At 37.8% G+C, this 19,452-nt stretch overlaps 4 protein-coding genes across 4 annotated transcripts; all 4 read left to right on the top strand.

The window, feature by feature from the left end:
• On the top strand, positions 3,235-5,381 carry LOC109839448 (transcription termination factor MTEF18, mitochondrial-like). Its single transcript, XM_020407899.1, has one exon. It carries the CDS (start codon positions 3,455-3,457, stop codon positions 5,282-5,284), a length of 1,830 nt encoding a protein of 609 aa, XP_020263488.1. The 5' UTR covers positions 3,235-3,454; the 3' UTR covers positions 5,285-5,381.
• Positions 6,934-8,343, top strand: LOC109839514 (transcription termination factor MTERF6, chloroplastic/mitochondrial-like). The gene is made up of 2 exons (XM_020408014.1): positions 6,934-7,078; positions 7,212-8,343. The coding sequence occupies exons 1-2, from the start codon at positions 7,071-7,073 to the stop codon at positions 8,209-8,211; spliced, it is 1,008 nt and encodes a 335-aa protein (XP_020263603.1). The 5' UTR covers positions 6,934-7,070; the 3' UTR covers positions 8,212-8,343.
• LOC109839597 (transcription termination factor MTERF6, chloroplastic/mitochondrial-like) lies at positions 9,748-11,157 on the top strand. Its single transcript, XM_020408117.1, has 2 exons — positions 9,748-9,892; positions 10,026-11,157. The coding sequence occupies exons 1-2, from the start codon at positions 9,885-9,887 to the stop codon at positions 11,023-11,025; spliced, it is 1,008 nt and encodes a 335-aa protein (XP_020263706.1). The 5' UTR covers positions 9,748-9,884; the 3' UTR covers positions 11,026-11,157.
• LOC109841506 (2-oxoglutarate-dependent dioxygenase DAO-like) lies at positions 12,469-14,762 on the top strand. Its single transcript, XM_020410470.1, has 3 exons — positions 12,469-12,496; positions 13,436-13,803; positions 14,310-14,762. Exons 1-3 carry the CDS (start codon positions 12,469-12,471, stop codon positions 14,571-14,573), a joined length of 660 nt encoding a protein of 219 aa, XP_020266059.1. The 3' UTR covers positions 14,574-14,762.

The raw sequence follows: 19,452 nt of genomic DNA on the forward strand, positions 1-19,452 counted from the left end.
GGGACATCTCACCTGTCCACTCCCTTGGTCCCATATTTTGGGTCGGGCTAACTCATTATGAAATAGGGAGGGGATACCTCACTTGTCCCCTCCCTTGGTCCCATATTTTAGACCCTTAAATCATTTTCCAAAAAAATATGATCAAGCAAAGAACAGAGTATAGGAGATCACATGTTAACGCAACCCACATTAATCTTCGGTAACAAAAAAAGGGAGAGCATATATGAAGGTAGACGACCATGCGATAGCAAGCCATAGTTTCATCACCTTACACGGTCATGAGCATCCTTTTGGATGACTTGAAACCAAAAGGTCTACAAGAAACAAGATAGAAGACGACCTTGCCCTTGAGTTTTCCTAAGCAAAAAAAAACAACTTGCCTTCCCCCCAGTGGAAAATAGCTGCGAGCTTGCACTTCAATGATAACCTGGTGACCTCCTCCTCATGGTGATGACCATCGTCAATTACTGTTTTGCCCTCCCCACCCTCCCATTGAAGAGGGTAGCTCCTCAAGAAAACTCTTCTGCTGCTGCTGTAGGTCTCATCCCTGAAGCTCCTTGCCTTCATCCCTTCTTCCCCTTCCATCTTTAGCTCAGTGAGAGAAACTAAGCTTTGGCTCATTGGTTTCAATTATATATTGAGAGAAAGCAAAAGAAAAGAGACAATTACTTTCCTGACAATTAGTGTTAATTAATTGATGATGTGTGCTATACATACATAGGTGCTAATCTATTTATTTAAAAAAAAAATTCCTTGGCTTTGAGCAGGAAGTTGAAATCTAAAACACCCAATTCTTTAGCCATAATGGGTACAAAAAGTAATGAGAAAACTTATGTCAACTTAAGTGGACCATCCATCAAAGTTTCTATCCGTTGATAAAAAGTCTCTTCATATATACGTGTGTGTGTCAGCTTGGCCCATATTTGATCCCATATATTTCATTTCGGCTATTTTGTGTTATTAGATGTTTGAATCTATATAACAAATCTCTAAGCACGGAGATTTAAATCTTACTTAATTAGAGGTGATATTTTGAGCGACATCATAGTCTCACTAACTAAAACCAAAAATGTTGATGTAAACATTTTCCAGTAATGCCATACACGTGAACAATCTAATATTTTCCTCGTTAAGAACTCGAACCCAGATTAGTTCATGTCATGATATGTTTTACATTCCAGAGAGGCTATAATCAGATATACCAGTGTTTCCGGTACAGAAGTTCCAATGTCAAAGGAAAATGCCCTATTTTTTAGCACGGTTTGAACTACTGACTTACATAATTAAAAGTAACCATTTAGATTTACGATGAAATCTTGAAATTAATCACTGATCCAATTTGAGTACCTCTATAGAATAGATCTCACCTAAAAAAAACTAAACTGTTAATTAAGTAACGACAGCAAGCGGTCGGTTCAGTAGTTCAACGTAGAAGATTATTGACTCAAGAGATCGACATGGTAAAATGGAGAAGATTGCTGATGAACAAGGGCTCAAAGTGGCAGGTTTTCAAAATCAGACAACAACAGCCTCTCTTTCTGGTGCGGTGCGGTGCGGTCACCGATGGTGAAGCTGCTGACCATTTTCAAATTTCTTGCTGGGGACAAGAATTTCTACGATACTTTTCTTTTTATTAAAAGAAGATGATTCGTTGGGTAACCCGCCAAATATTCACATAAAGCGAAGCTGTCTTTTTGATGGAATAGACTTGGAAGATTCTATCCGAATTCTTTGAATTTGTAACCGCGCGCATGTGTAACTTTTATTAGGTTCAAATAACCAAGTAAATTAAGTTAACAAAAATATGGAACTTAAGGTTTAATAGCACATAAATATCTTATAGATTGCATGTCTTTGCACTTATATGCATGCCCTTAAGTCTTTTTTTCGCTTGACCCTATTGAATTTTGGGGTGTAATTGACGACATCTTAATGTGCAAGTAAGCAGATATATTCATATTAGTATTTGTTTGTGTGTGTGTCTCTCATTGATAGGATACGATTATGAATATGAATGATAGTGAAATATTCGACTTTGTGATCAAAATATCAGGAGATATGTTGATCATGTAATATCAACGGTTTTAATCGTTAGATTAAAGAACTTGAGGAAATTTTTGATGATCAAGACTATCTAATATTAGATTTTCAAATATAATAAATATATTAATGAGCTCTTTAGTATCATATAAACCCTTTTTCAATCTTATTTGGTTTTCTCGTATCTGTTTTATATCTGCTTGTATATGTGCACATATATATCCGTGTGTGTATCCGTATATGTATTAAATTTTAGAGGACATTATTATGAGCTTTCTTCATCGAGAAATATATATATATGTATCTGTATTTGTATCCGTATCCATAATTAATAAATAGAAACGATTATGATAGATTCATATCAGAGTCGAATCCGATTGTTTACACGTACCCCTATGTGCAAGCCATATAAAAATCTTCACATGAATATTTCAACGTTTAAAAGATAAATGGCCAACGTTTAACCAAGCGATGGTAAATATCACTTTTAAAAACACTAGGTTATTCAAATATCAAAAAAGTGCTTAGAGCATATAAGCGCATATAAGCGCAAAGCAATGTAAGTTATAAGGTGTCGACCTTCATATGGTGAATCTGCTACATAATTTTTTAATAAAGATTTCGTCGTTATTAATTGTTGTTGTTTGAATAACCACTACTTAAACTTGTATCGAGGCAATTTGAGCAGTTTAACACATCTCAACATTTTTCAACGTAAAAGCGAAAGCTTAAGGGGCTGTTTGTTTCCTTTTTTTTTTGAGAGGGAAAGGTGGGGAAAGCCTGTTAAAAGTCTGCTAAAAATGCAGCTTTTGGCAGGCTTTCCACCCAAATCGTCATTTTTAGAGGCGATTTGGGTGGAAAGTCTGCCAAAAGCTATACTTTTGGCAGGCTTTCCCCATCTTTCCCTCTCAAAAAAAAGAAAACAAACAGCCCCTTAACATCTGTTGTCTGGCAAATAATATTAGGATTAACTTTTGCTTTCGCTATCATCTTTTTCACCGCTGATAGTATGAAATTTGCACCCGGAAAAAAATAAAAAATAAAAAAATGACGGTGGGCCGGGTGACGAGTTGGTGCAAGGATGGAGCGTGCGAACACTTACACGACCCGCTACCCGGTAACAGAATTAACGGGTCGGGTACGGGTCGACCAATAGAATCCTCACCCATTTGACGACCGTGATCTCCCAAATCCCAAACTAACCCCTCTTCCTCCAAAACCTCGGCAGGGCTAGGGTTTTTGACGACCTCGGCTCACCTCTAATGGCGATCTCTCCAACGCCCAGCCTCGACAGTCTCTTCAAAAATCAAAGGGTTTCTCTCCAAAGAACCAATCTTTCTGAAAAATTTTCTGAGGTGAGCCATCGGTCATTAAAATCCCTTGTGGATTGAGTTCTCCCCTTCCCTAATTAGTCATGATAGCCTACAGATTTTTTCTGATCGCTAGTTTCTCAAGAATGGTTCCTTGCGTTCGAGAAGGTACTGGAGGTTCTGGGAGAAACCCATCTCGAATTTTGCGCAAAAATCCAATCTTTTTCAGTAAATCGCAGAAATCCCAATTTGTCACCATTGCACAACTGCCCAAATCTATGCATTTAAGAGTCTCCCATGTCAAGAAGCAGTGCTACTCAGTATTGAGCATAAACCTATCATCTAATTCCCATTCGTCGTCCAAAATCTCTCGGGTAACTCGAGTTGATGCCCAAAATGCTCTCTTTGATTACTTGCATTGTACTCGAAGTTTGCATTACACGGATGCCGAGCATGTGAGCAAGAATTCTCCTATGTTCCTTCAGAATCTCTTGTCAAAAGTTGATGATGAAGAGGACGTTGGCAGGTCCCTTACTAAGTTCCTTAGATATCATCCCATCAATGAGTTTGAGCCCTTCTTTGAGAGCTTGGGTCTTAAAACGTCGGAGCTTCACCTGCTTCTACCGAAGAATTTGATTTATCTTAGTGATGATGATGTGCTGCTTGAGAATTACCATGTTCTTTGTAATTATGGTGTACCTCGGAGTAAGATAGGTAAGATGTATAAAGAGGGTATGGAGATCTTTCGATATGATTTTGGTGTTTTATCTTTGAAACTTCAAGCTTATGAGAGGCTTGGGTTGAGTAAACCGACCATTATTAAGTTGGTAACTTGTTGCCCGGCCCTTTTGGTTGGTGACATTAATGTGGACTTTCTAAGTGTTCTTGAGAAATTGAAGAATTTTGGGGTTGAACTTGATTGGATTAGAGGGTCTTTATCGGACAAGAGCAAGTACGAATGGAATAGAATACTTGAGATGCTACGCTTTTTAGATGGCATTGGATGCAACAAGAAGGAATTGTCCATGTTTATTAAGGAGCACCCGAGATTTGTTTTTGATGACTCTGGAAAGAAAATATATATCCTTGTTGCAGTTTTGTTGAAATTGGGTCTAAAAAGAGAAGAAATCTTACTCTTTTTTGAGCAATACCCTCGAATCCTGACTGGAAGTTTCACAAAGAATTTATGGAGGTCTGTTCAATTTTTATCTGAGATCGGGATGGAATCAAAGGATATTGCCAGCATTGTCTCTAAACATGCACAAGCTTTAGGATCTGCTTATTGTTTGCAGCCCAAACTTGTCTTAGAAAACTCAAATATGTCGGCCAAGAAATTGTGCGAGGTTATAAAAAAGGATCCGAGTCAATTCAGCGTCCTAACTTCCAGAAGAAAGACGAGCTCCACACCCTTGCCCAAAATAGAAGGAACATTTCTAAAGGAGAAGACCGCTTTCTTGTTGAAATTAGGATTTGTTGAGAACTCCGATGAGATGGCAAAAGCTTTAAGTAAGTTTCGAGGAAGAGGAGATCAACTTCAAGAGAGATTCGATTGCCTAGTGAATGCAGGGTTAGATTGCCACACAGTTTCAGAGATGGTCAGATTAGTTCCACCCGTGCTCAATCAATCAACGGATGTTGTTCAAAAAAAGCTCGATTACCTTTTGAACGATTTGGGTTATACATTGGAGTCTCTCGTTGCATTTCCAACATTTTTGTGCTACAACTTGGAGAAGATAAAGCTAAGGTTCGCGATGTATAAATGGCTTAAAGAGAATGGGGTGGTGATAGCTACTAAAAATAGGAAGATGGTGAGTTCTACTGTGGCATTGAGTACTCTTCTTGCTTGCTCAGATGCAAGATTTGTAAAGTATGTTGTTAGTTTGCACCCTGGAGGGGCTAAGGTATGGGAAAGGTTAAAGAGTTCATCTTTGTAACAAGTGTGTATTCTTTCTTTTCCCTCTTTTGCACAATAACATATATTTATTGCCTCATTGATTATGAGTATCAAATAATTCACTTAGATTTTGGTTTTGATACCTGCTCAAATGTCTAAAACATCAAGTTGGTAGAAATTCTTGGCTGTAATTGATTAAAATTCTGTGTTGTTTGGAAATTCTTAATAGTTGACAGTTTTGTGAAGTTGGATTGAAAATTTCTGATACTGGAATATACTCTTTTACTTTTTTTTAAATATGTCGGAAAACTTTATAAATCACTGGCTGTGCTTGGATTGTTGATCTCTGGCAACTAATGCAATTAGTGTGGGTTGTAGAACATATGTTGATAAAGCAAAGACTTCAAAAATCTCCTATATTTTGTTGAGTATTAAGTTTTGTTAACCTTTTGTCTAGTGTTTGATGATACAGTTTAAGATCATAGCTTCTGGATGGAGAGAAATGTTTTTTTTTTAATAGCAAGAACCTTACCTTGAAATTTCATTGGTGGATCCATTGCAAAAACTGAAAGATAGTTATGAAGCCTGGATCAATTCTAAAACTATTTTTGTTAGTGAACGACTACCCTGTGATTCTTAAACTATGTTATGTACTTATATTTTCAACATAACTATGAGCAGGTCAATGGTCAAATGAGGTTAGAGCCAAACTTTCGTGGGGGTCAAATTGCAAAGTAGGCAGCAGCTACGTCGCAAACCTGTATCTGAATAGATTTGTTAATTCAGTCCAAACTTATCCCTTGAAGTGCAATCTAATCTATATCTCGTTTTAATGCTTTTCCAATGAAGTATAAAATTGTATGTGAAATTGCCAGTCAAGTTTTGTATTTTTGGCATGCACGCTCAATCGAATTGTTATTTGTGTCATAAACATGAGATTAATGGGTATTGTCATACGAGGGAATTTCTTCTCATATCCAACGATGTAGCACAATTTTAACTAAAGTGTGAATATATTAGAAGCCAAAAAAATCTATTACCACCACCATCGTCATGCTCATTAAAATGTGGGTTATGGAGCATAAAATTGTTCACGATCTGATCATTTTATGCTACTAGTCGCATGCAACCGTTAAAATGTAAACATGTTGAATACTCAATGTTTATGCCGAGGAAACTGAGATTGATGAATTTGAGAATTGGATTTAAAGGTTGGGGGTTCTCAATCTGTCCCTATAGATCGATAGTGATCTTGGCTGATGCTCAGTCTGAAAATATGAAAGAAAAGATGTCAGATCGACGACATAGGTTGTTCTTTGGCAGCTCTGCCGATGCCTAAATTAGCCTCTTGATTAAAAATACTAAATTCAGCCGAAATTAGGCCAGGGTTTCAGAGTAGATCATAGAACCTTTTAGCTGTGCATTGGACTCATTTATATAGAGATTACATGGGCAAACAAGATGTAAAGAATGATGACTAGGCAACGCGATTGCTGAGTTGGACGCCCACATGGCAAGATTCCGTGAATTTTGATGTTAGAACATGGGTTTGAGAATAATATCAGCAGTTTCAATGATTTGAGGGGCTAATGTCAAATTAGAGAACATATGAGGGACCAATGTATAAAAACTCCAATAGTTAAATAAGGAAGGGCAGATTCGGAAGTTAACAAATTCTTTCTATGGGATAAGAAAATTGAGGATAGAAAAGATAAGGCCTTTATATTCTCTTCCTCGCTCCTGCAAACACTCCGGGACTTTGGAGCAGGAACCTTGCGTTCATGGATTCTTGAAGCATCCTTGGCCAAAATCGAATATTTTTCTCAATGTCAAGGTAAGAACTTTAGACTCTTTAACATTTCTTATTTCAAGAGTTTGAGGATTAGCTTAAACTAGGAATTTTTCCTACTTGCTTACAATGTGTTTGATAAATTGCCACATTGAACCATCTTCTTACTTCAACATAGAACATCGACAACTATGGAGACTACCACCAATTCCCACAAAGCTCAAGTCATTGGATTCCTCAAACAAAAAGGGTTCGTCGATGACCAAATCCACGACATCTTCAAGCGGTGCAACAAGCTAGAAACCATCGAAAGAGCGAGCATCGACGGTAACTGGAACTACTTAACGAGCATCGGTATTCAAGAGAGAAAGCTTCCTCGTGTCATCTCAAAGTGCCCCAAAATCCTAACTTTAAGCTTAGACAACAAGCTTATCCCCACAGTGAATTGCCTTTTGACATTAGGATCGAAACCGAGTGAAGTCTCCTCGGCCATTGTGAAATTTCCAAATGTCCTCTCTCACAGTGTTGAAGACAAGCTTTGCCCATTGCTAGCATTTTTCCAGTCACTAGGAATTCAAGACAAGCAGGTGGGCAAACTCCTTTTATTAAATCCAAGGCTTATAAGTTACAGCATTGAATCCAAATTCTCTAAGATTGTCGAGTTTCTCGAGAGTTTAGGCCTGGATCAAAGCGAAATGATTGGTAAGATACTGCTGAAGCATCCATTCATCATGGGCTATAGCGTTGAGAGGCGACTCAAGCCAACAGTGGAGTTCCTGAAATCAATAGGATTGAATGAGATTGATGTGAAGAAAGTTGCGATGAACTTCCCTGAGGTTTTGTGTAGAGATGTGGAGAAAATATTGAGACCCAATTCGAACTTTCTGAAGAGATGTGGGTTTAATAAGGGGCAGCTTGCCATGATTGTTACTGGGTATCCTCTTGTGTTGATAAAGAGTGTGAAGAATTGCTTGGAGCCAAGAATTAAGTTTTTGGTGCAGATAATGGGGAGAGATATTGGGGAGATTACTGAGTATCCCGAGTTTTTTCGACATGGGTTAAAGAAGAACTTGGAGTTTCGGTATAAGCTTCTTAAAGAGAAGAATGCAAGCTGTAGTTTGGTTGAGATGCTTGATTGTAACAAGAGGAAATTCTTCCTTAAATATGGGGTTTGTTGATTGTCAATTGTTTTTTTGAATTCTGTAGTAGATTTGAACATTTTGATGAGTAAGAAGAGTTTGTCAATTTGAGCATGTTTCCTTTGTGTCAGGAACAAAGAGTTGAATCATATTTCTGTGTGTTATCATGTACAAAGTTTTAGCATTTACAGATTGCAATGCTCTTTTATAAATTACAACTGCAGTTGCAGTTTTTAATTTTAACCATAATTGGCTAACAGGGATTACTTTCCCTAGCAATTTGTTCAGCAAAATCTCTTGGAGTCCTTTCTCCTGAATATTGTTTTTTAGTTAATTGTTTGTGACACATTTTTATCCAACTTGCTGGGGAAAGTATTAAAGAGGTTGAAACTGATTAATAATAGCTTTTTACGAAATTGCTGTCAAATCGTAATTTTGGGAAATCATATTTTCTTTTATGAAAAAATGGATGAAGAACATTCATATAGAAGAATGACACAACAATCAAGTCTCATGTTTTGAACCTTTTACTATACACGTGTTAACGTGTATATGAGATTTTTTTCAATAGCTTAGGGAGTTGACTATTTTAAAAGCTTAAGAGAGATTGTTTCTGATCAAAAGGAAGAACGGATGGTCCTTTATTAAAAACCGCAAACAGTTGATCCACCCGACGATAGCAGCAAGCATTGAGAATACTCGTGCGTGCCCCGCCAAGGTTCCCTTCATATCTTTTTAAGAAAAAATAAGGTCACGTGTTTAACATTTATTAACATTTTCCTTCTCGTGGCTTTCTCTGCTTTTTACCGCTAGCAGCCAAACATTAATTAATCATTTCAAGGATAAATTTTTAAAACCAACCTATTTGTCAAAAAATTCCCAAGAAAATACCCGTTTCAAACTTAATTTTAAAAACCGACCCAGTTGGGCTGAAACTGGATCGGTTTTTGAAAAAAAAAATCTCAAACTTTACCGGAGTTGAAGTCCCGTGAAGTTATGTTATATAAAAAACTTCACGATACTTCAACTCCTATGAAGTTTAGGAGTTTTTTTTTCCTTTAAAAACCGACCCAGTTTCAACTAACTGGGTCGGTTTTTGAAATTAAGTTTGAAACGAGTTTTTTTTTTTTTTTTTTTTTTGGAAATAAAATTCAAAACAGTTCCGTTTGGAAAATTTGTCCTTTCAATCAATGGAGTAATAGCTAACAACTCCATCGACAACATTCCGTGTTTGACAAGTCTTCGCCAAATCCAAACAGACCGGTGAAAGAAAACCCCTGCCCTCCTCTCGAGCGTTAGCTAGCTAGCAACTATGGACGACGGGGTGGTCCCCGTGATCGACCTGCTAGGCTCGCCGGCGTGACTAGGCAACGCGATTGCTGAGTTGGACGCCCACATGGCAAGATTCCGTGAATTTTGATGTTAGAACATGGGTTTGAGAATAATATCAGCAGTTTCAATGATTTGAGGGGCTAATGTCAAATTAGAGAACATATGAGGGACCAATGTATAAAAACTCCAATAGTTAAATAAGGAAGGGCAGATTCGGAAGTTAACAAATTCTTTCTATGGGATAAGAAAATTGAGGATAGAAAAGATAAGGCCTTTATATTCTCTTCCTCGCTCCTGCAAACACTCCGGGACTTTGGAGCAGGAACCTTGCGTTCATGGATTCTTGAAGCATCCTTGGCCAAAATCGAATATTTTTCTCAATGTCAAGGTAAGAACTTTAGACTCTTTAACATTTCTTATTTCAAGAGTTTGAGGATTAGCTTAAACTAGGAATTTTTCCTACTTGCTTACAATGTGTTTGATAAATTGCCACATTGAACCATCTTCTTACTTCAACATAGAACATCGACAACTATGGAGACTACCACCAATTCCCACAAAGCTCAAGTCATTGGATTCCTCAAACAAAAAGGGTTCGTCGATGACCAAATCCACGACATCTTCAAGCGGTGCAACAAGCTAGAAACCATCGAAAGAGCGAGCATCGACGGTAACTGGAACTACTTAACGAGCATCGGTATTCAAGAGAGAAAGCTTCCTCGTGTCATCTCAAAGTGCCCCAAAATCCTAACTTTAAGCTTAGACAACAAGCTTATCCCCACAGTGAATTGCCTTTTGACATTAGGATCGAAACCGAGTGAAGTCTCCTCGGCCATTGTGAAATTTCCAAATGTCCTCTCTCACAGTGTTGAAGACAAGCTTTGCCCATTGCTAGCATTTTTCCAGTCACTAGGAATTCAAGACAAGCAGGTGGGCAAACTCCTTTTATTAAATCCAAGGCTTATAAGTTACAGCATTGAATCCAAATTCTCTAAGATTGTCGAGTTTCTCGAGAGTTTAGGCCTGGATCAAAGCGAAATGATTGGTAAGATACTGCTGAAGCATCCATTCATCATGGGCTATAGCGTTGAGAGGCGACTCAAGCCAACAGTGGAGTTCCTGAAATCAATAGGATTGAATGAGATTGATGTGAAGAAAGTTGCGATGAACTTCCCTGAGGTTTTGTGTAGAGATGTGGAGAAAATATTGAGACCCAATTCGAACTTTCTGAAGAGATGTGGGTTTAATAAGGGGCAGCTTGCCATGATTGTTACTGGGTATCCTCTTGTGTTGATAAAGAGTGTGAAGAATTGCTTGGAGCCAAGAATTAAGTTTTTGGTGCAGATAATGGGGAGAGATATTGGGGAGATTACTGAGTATCCCGAGTTTTTTCGACATGGGTTAAAGAAGAACTTGGAGTTTCGGTATAAGCTTCTTAAAGAGAAGAATGCAAGCTGTAGTTTGGTTGAGATGCTTGATTGTAACAAGAGGAAATTCTTCCTTAAATATGGGGTTTGTTGATTGTCAATTGTTTTTTTGAATTCTGTAGTAGATTTGAACATTTTGATGAGTAAGAAGAGTTTGTCAATTTGAGCATGTTTCCTTTGTGTCAGGAACAAAGAGTTGAATCATATTTCTGTGTGTTATCATGTACAAAGTTTTAGCATTTACAGATTGCAATGCTCTTTTATAAATTACAACTGCAGTTGCAGTTTTTAATTTTAACCATAATTGGCTAACAGGGATTACTTTCCCTAGCAATTTGTTCAGCAAAATCTCTTGGAGTCCTTTCTCCTGAATATTGTTTTTTAGTTAATTGTTTGTGACACATTTTTATCCAACTTGCTGGGGAAAGTATTAAAGAGGTTGAAACTGATTAATAATAGCTTTTTACGAAATTGCTGTCAAATCGTAATTTTGGGAAATCATATTTTCTTTTATGAAAAAATGGATGAAGAACATTCATATAGAAGAATGACACAACAATCAAGTCTCATGTTTTGAACCTTTTACTATACACGTGTTAACGTGTATATGAGATTTTTTTCAATAGCTTAGGGAGTTGACTATTTTAAAAGCTTAAGAGAGATTGTTTCTGATCAAAAGGAAGAACGGATGGTCCTTTATTAAAAACCGCAAACAGTTGATCCACCCGACGATAGCAGCAAGCATTGAGAATACTCGTGCGTGCCCCGCCAAGGTTCCCTTCATATCTTTTTAAGAAAAAATAAGGTCACGTGTTTAACATTTATTAACATTTTCCTTCTCGTGGCTTTCTCTGCTTTTTACCGCTAGCAGCCAAACATTAATTAATCATTTCAAGGATAAATTTTTAAAACCAACCTATTTGTCAAAAAATTCCCAAGAAAATACCCGTTTCAAACTTAATTTTAAAAACCGACCCAGTTGGGCTGAAACTGGATCGGTTTTTGAAAAAAAAAATCTCAAACTTTACCGGAGTTGAAGTCCCGTGAAGTTATGTTATATAAAAAACTTCACGATACTTCAACTCCTATGAAGTTTAGGAGTTTTTTTTTCCTTTAAAAACCGACCCAGTTTCAACTAACTGGGTCGGTTTTTGAAATTAAGTTTGAAACGAGTTTTTTTTTGGGAATTTTTTGACAAACAGGTTGGATTTGAAATTTTTTTTTTTTTTTTTTTTTTTTGGAAATAAAATTCAAAACAGTTCCGTTTGGAAAATTTGTCCTTTCAATCAATGGAGTAATAGCTAACAACTCCATCGACAACATTCCGTGTTTGACAAGTCTTCGCCAAATCCAAACAGACCGGTGAAAGAAAACCCCTGCCCTCCTCTCGAGCGTTAGCTAGCTAGCAACTATGGACGACGGGGTGGTCCCCGTGATCGACCTGCTAGGCTCGCCGGCGGGGGACGGGAGCTTCGGGCCGCCCCTGCGAGGGCGTCGGCTGCTTTCGGGTCGTCGCCCACGGGATCCCGCGGAGCTGATGGCTGGCCATGAAGGCGGCGGTGCCGGCACTGTTTGCATCAACCCGATGACGTCAAGAGGAGGAACGTGACCGTCACTCGAGGGCCGGGTACAGTGGAGCCCGCAGAAGGAGAACGCCGTCTACGAGGCGCTTCGGCGCTCTACGACCCGGGCAACGCGTGGGCCGTGGAGGGCTTTTGTCCCTGCAGGCGTCCCCTCCATCCACAGGTGCCGGAGCACGCGAGGATAGCATTTTTTAATTAAAAAAAATAGTCAATTTACAACTCATGCTTAATTTTATTTTTTATAAAGAGTTGCTCTTTTAATTTTTTTTTTTTTGCAATTGTTGATGCCAAAAGGTCGCATGGTTGCAAAACAGAGGTTTTCTTTTGCAAAAAAAAAAAAAAAAAAGTTACAACTAGATTTACGTACGGTAGGTTGTTTTTAGGTTTTCTTTTGCAAAAAAAAAAAAAAAAAAGTTACAACTAGATTTACGTACGGTAGGTTGTTTTTGTACAGATCGAGTTGCTCATTTTTTGCAATTGTTGATGTGAAAAGATGGCGGTAGTAGCAAAACAAAGAATTGCAACTACAACCGTCTTTTACAAAACTGTCTATATTTTAATTTTTGTCTTTTTAAATATATGGGATGACATTAATTGTTCTCCTGTTTTTAGCTTTAGTTTAACATTAAAACTCGAAAACTGCAGAGCAAATTAAGTTTTGGGTTATAACTTGTTCCAGCGTTACTACTTGTGTTAATTATCTTTTTAATATTATTATTGTCATGTATTTCTTCACTTCTTTTAACTTGTATATATATATGGTGTCTTTGAGATGTCTCTATTTTTTCTACCAAAATTTATGGAACTTGCGATGATCAGCTCTTCCTTATATCAAAGTTTAGTATGAGAAATTAATGCTCCTTAATTTGTTGCATGAGATTTAACCAAGAGAAATTAATGCTCGTTAATTTGTTGCATGAGATTTAACCTCTACTACGATCAATACTGATTTTGTTCGCTGGACGATCGTCAGAGAAACAATCAGGACCTATGCTTCGAAGCTCCATGAACTTATAGTGCAGATAGCCAGCAAGCTCGCAGGGAGTTTGGGCTTGGTTGGCTACTCATTCGAAGATTGGCCCAGTCAATTCAGGATCAACAAATACCACTTCGCTGAGGAAACTGTTGGTTCTTCCGGCGTCCAGATACACACGGATTCAGGGTTCCTCACCGTTCTCCAAGAAGATGAATCCGTCGGCGGGCTCGAAGTGATGACCGAGTCAGGTTCGTTCATACCTGTCAATCCAGTTCCTGGATCCTTTCTTGTCAACCTCGGGGATGTCGCGAAGGTATTTTTATTCATCATTTTTTTTTCTAATTTTTTTCTTGTTATTTCAAACTTGCATTCTCTACTATCGTTGATCTCCTCTCAGCTCGCATAGTAGTACTTATCATCCCTTTATTCGTGAGAAATAGGGAGTTATTCGTAATTTATCTTTGTCAAATTACAACCGCAGGAGCGATAAGTGTTAGTAAACGAGGTGGGCTATCGGCAATTTACACGTTACAAGTTACTTAAATTCTATTGAAGGTATAAATGAGGGGTTATCTGCAACTTATACACAATTTACTACTTTGAACACTCTATCTTGCCTAATAGCCAAGAGATTTGCCATTTTCACATGTCATCTCACATTCTATATGATAAGGATTTTATCGGGTTTCAGCAACTGACACCGTTCCATGTCTACCTTAATTTTTATGCTGTGACTAATATTAATCACATCATGTCAACAATTCTTATATTTTATGTTGATTATGAGCTTTTCATTGTATGAACCTCTGGTTTTTAAAGGCCTGGAGCAATGGTAGACTACACAACGTGAAGCACAGAGTGCAGTGCAAGAAAGCGGCACAGAGATTTTCTATAGCGTTGTTCCTGCTAGCGCCAAAGAACGACATAGTTGAGCCTCCGCCAGCGCTTGTGGATTCTGAACACCCAAGGCTCTACAAAACCTTCACCTACCATGAATACCGAAAGCTACGTTTTTCCTCAGGGTCACACGCTGGTGAAGCACTCTCCTCTCTAGCTCAACACCCTGCTAATGTTGAAGCCTAATATGTGAAGGGTTTTACCCAAAAAAACTTAGATGTAACTGATTAAGACATCGATCTATGGATCGATAATAAGGGTTGAGTTAGAGTAATTTGGCTACATTTCTGTGCAATATGATTTTTCATTAGTGTACCCTGCATACAGACGTGCTTTTTTGAACTCCTAAGTAATACTGCAGCCTCATATATGGAAGTTGATAATGTTCATGAGCACAGGGGGGCTTTTAGAGCAGCCACTGGTGGTAAACTTGGCGCTAACCTTGGATAAAATCGTGGGCTGAGCTCGTGTAGAGGTCGTGAAACATAGTACGTAGGAAGTTTTCGGGGTAAAAATCCATGGGTGATGCCCTCTTGGTTGTTTCTAGGGTTCGTGATCGCCACATTTTATTACACTTTTATATCTTTGTTATCTATTTTATTTGAATAAACATATCGCGTGACAATGACTTTTTATCTTAATTTACAGATAATGGCAAATTAATGAATAAGAGCCCAAAAGAACCAAATTCCCTCAATTTTTTTTTACCATTTATTGAAACCTAAGATCAAACCAAGAGGAGACCCACAAAGCCCAAGAGATGAAGAAAACTCGGGTCAACAAAAAAATAATTATGTTAAGAAGGTTAACCAACCGATTAGCTAATTGATTGGCGAACCAATTAGTTCATAGTAGAATCAGTTGATTGATGTAGGCAACAAATAGGGATAGAGAGTGAGAGGTTTAGGGAGAATTTTTTTTAATAAAAACTCCATTTTGGAGAGGGATAGAGAGTGAGAGGTTTAGGAAGATTTTTTTTAATAAAAACTCCATTTTGGAGAGGAGGACTACTGTTAACTGAGAAGACCTTCTAAATTGTGAACTTTTTATTTATAATAAATAAAAATTTATCTTTTTTAAAATTTTTCTGTCAGTTTGATGATGAAGATGAAGATTTGCTTACAAGGGTTCAACTCTTTGCAATATAAGTTTTTATTTTTCTCTTTTAATTTCTTATTTTAGAATTGCATGGTTTAGGATTTTATTTTTTATTTTATTTCATGTTTTAATAGATTAGATTTATTATTTTGTAGTATAGATTTATTTCATGATTTGTAGTGTAGATTTATTTTCTTGCTCTTTTATGTTTTGATTTTCTATTTCTTTCTTTTACTGCTTGTAGTTTAGATTTACCTCTTGTTCTTTTAAAACTTTGCCCACGACCGTTATTTGCGAACCTCGTCCATGACCACTTTAAAAGCTATGTTTATGAAAACGGTTCACCCACATTATCTCCTAAGTTAATGGCCACTAATCTACATCTAATAACCACTAACTCTCTCTTAGCCTATAAGAGGGCTAGAGATTGCTCATTTTTTTGGGAATATGAGGATCTTATGATCTAGCATCTAGCATCTTATCATTCAAAGATAAATTAAGCTTGGCACAACTTCGGCGATCTTCATAAAATCAGTAAGAAGACCCCTTCGTCTAAAGTTCAGACCGTCAACAGAGTACAACATCTATGCTATATTGGCACACAGAAAAGAATCTACAAATACAAGTTTTTGTTATTTCTTTGTAATCCTCTGAATTTGTAACTTGTGCTGGTTATAATTCAAAGACCCAAAACAACATCCATTAAGTAAGACGTTTGAGATTTCTAGTAACCTCAAGTGCTGGCTAACGTCGGGAGCTTTTACCGCTAGTTCACGGTTGTGTTGATATGCCTCTATGAAGACGGCGACTGTTGTTCTTGGGCAACGACATCACGACTGCCCCAGTACAAGCCAACAACTTCTTTTTGTATATTATTTTAAATAATTTATTTACTATTTTATTTATTTTTTATACAAAATATCCAATAGAATGAAGGCAGGAGGACAGAGATAGAGTGAAGAGGAAGGGAAGAGGGGGTGATAGGATGGACGAGAGAGAAGAGAGGAGAAATAAAATAGGGAAAATGTTGATATGATGAGAGAAGAAAGAGAAGATGAAGAAGATAATGGTATTTTAGAGATAAGAAAACAAAGGAGGGGATGGAAAGAAAAGTTAGAAAAAGGGGTTTAAACTCATTTAACTTTGGTCAATGGGCTAGGTCACATGATGACTCTTAAAAGGAGCCTAGAGACAAATTTTCATTATTTTAATCAAATACTAGTGTGTAATAATGATATTTTTTATGAAATTACTTTCAAATCATAATTTCGAGAAATCAGTTTTTTTAATGAAAAATTAATGAAGAACATTCATAGAGAAGAACGACACGACAATCAAGTCTCATGTTTGGACTTTTCCCTATACAGGTTAACATGTATATGAGTTTTTTCAATGGTTAATTTACAGAGTATAAATATTTTATTAAGTTCAGAGGGGTTCTGCAAGCTTAATGGACTTACGCAAAAATCTCAAATTCATGGGCGGTTTTGTAAACTTTAACATTTAATCGAGTACCTGTAGCATATTTAGTAAATTATTTCCAGAAAAGTCTCTCTCACATCCCCGATTTAAGGGATAAGACGGTTGAGAGGAGTTCCAAAACCAAAATTATAATTTTACTTGGATAAAAAGGTTATTTTAGAAAATATGAATAAGAAGAGGAACAAATTTTATGATTGGTTGCACTTCTATAGCTAACAAAACGCATCGCTCCATCTGACCACCATTAGTCCACTGCTCAACTATGTCAAAAACCACTAGAGAATGCAAATAATTGTTTTAGAAAGGAAATAATTTTGCACAGGAATTGGGGGAAAGAGAGAAATTTCACAAATTGATCCAAACTTCGGCGCATGATTCCATAAGGCATCGTCTTTAACTACCGAACCAATGGGTTTTTAGCCCTAGTTTTGAGAACAAAGGAAGACGATTGATCCACCCAATCTATAAATAGGGCATGCGGAATTTCTTTGATGAGAATTCACCCAATCTAGGTCGTAACATCAAGGGAAAGAACATATAGTTCTTTATTCAGACTGCAGATAATTGATCCACCCGACGGCAATAGGCATTGAGACGAGCTTTGTAGGCTGAAGCAATAGATTCAAGATGTTCTTAATTTGACACTCCGTGTTGTTGGTTCTACAGCCGTTAGGGATTGTTCGGAAGATTAAGTGCTTTTCTGGGGTGCGATTTGAGAACTAAGTGATTGAGATATCTCTACATAGTATTCTTCATAATTTAGTAAAGCTGTTCTCTTCCTTTGCCCATATACGTAGGGTACAAGCAAAACCACGTTTGGGGGATGCGGTGACCCTCGGGTCTGTAGTTACATCCCGTACACCCGGAGTTTACTTGTGGGTGCCGGGGATCTAACTTGGTTTCAGCCGGGATCATCGTTCCTTACCAATGTTTCCCTTAATTCCAAATAATAATAATAATAATAATAATAATAATAATAATAATAATAATAATAATAATAAATAATGTTAACATTTTGGGAAAAATGTGTCCAGGTCCCAAAAGCAGAAACTTCATGTGACAAGGCCCCTCATAGTTTTCTCCATGTGGATCAGCCCCTTGAAGTGTGACACTTTGTACTGCAGCCCATTTTTATTAATTATCACATGACCGCTAAGCTAAAATTCCCAAACTATCCTTATCATCTCTCCTCAATCTCTCTGACCCAGCACTCATATCATCTCTCTCATCTCTCTCTCTCTCTCTCTCTCTCTCTCTCTCCTCTCTCTCTCTCTCTCACCTCTCTCTAAAACTAAGAGCTTTCTCAAGCTCGTCGTCCTGGCCGAGACGCACAGAGCATTAATCCATTAGCTAGAAGAAGAAAAGGAAAAAAAATAAAGGTAAGGAGAAGTAGAGTAGAAGGAGAATGAAGAGAAATGCCGTAATTAAGAAAGAACGAAAATGTGTATTAATGTATCTCTATGAATGAAATTGCCACGGTGCCGCCGAGCGATATTCGAAGCAATATAACGAGAGGTAGAAAATGAGCCCAAATGAAAGGAAGATACCGTGTGATAGATAATATAAAGGGCCACACACCGGCGCAGACGGTAGTGAAAACGGAGACCGGAGGTGGCCGTAAAGCACGCGCGAAGTCGGCACGGCGCTGCTGTTTTCTGCTCGCTGCTGCCGTCGAGCGATGTTTCGGATGTTACTGAGAGAGATAGAGAATGAGTTAGAGCGTGATACAAATTGGAGGTGATAGGCAACATGTAGGGCTACTCACCAAAGAAGAAATCGACGGAAACAGAGATTTGAGGCGATCAGAAAGTGCGTGCAAAGTCGGCACAAAACTATAGTTTTCTGCAGTGCAATTTCTCGCTGTTCAGGTTTGTTCTTCGCTGTTCGGAGATTTTCGCCGCTGTCCGGGCTTACCGGAGGTGGGAGGAGGTTGCCGGGGTCGTCGGGGTGTTTCGGTGGGCTCCGTCGGAGGTAGGAAGAGCTTTTCTCCGTTCCCAAGAGCCTAGAACTAAGATGAATTAGAGCTAGAACTAGCAAGATAGAAGCTAGAACTGGCTGTATACAAGCTAGAACTAGGAGAATAGAAGCTAGAACTAACGTAGAAGAAAGAACTAGCAAGTGTGCATGTAAAAAATCATTGATGGGTTTAGAACTAGAAAGATAGAAGCTAGAACTAGGGGTATACAAGCTAGAACTAGGGGAATAGAAGATAGAACTAACGTAAGAACTAGCAAATGTGCATATAAAAAACCCTTGTTGGGTTTAGAACTAGCAAGATAGAAGCTAGAACTGGGGGTATACAAGCTAGAACTAGGGGAATAGAAGCTAGAACTAACGTAGAAGAAAGAACTAGCAAGTGTGTATGTAAAAAACCCTTGATGGGTTTAGAACTAGCAAGATAGAAGGTAGAACTAGGGGTATACAAGCTAGAACTAGGGGAATAGAAGCTAGAACTAACGTAGAAGAAAGAACTAGCAAGTGTGCA

The sequence above is a fragment of the Asparagus officinalis genome, chromosome 1 (assembly GCF_001876935.1).
Source record: "Asparagus officinalis chromosome 1, Aspof.V1, whole genome shotgun sequence".
Classification (NCBI taxonomy): domain Eukaryota; kingdom Viridiplantae; phylum Streptophyta; class Magnoliopsida; order Asparagales; family Asparagaceae; genus Asparagus; species Asparagus officinalis.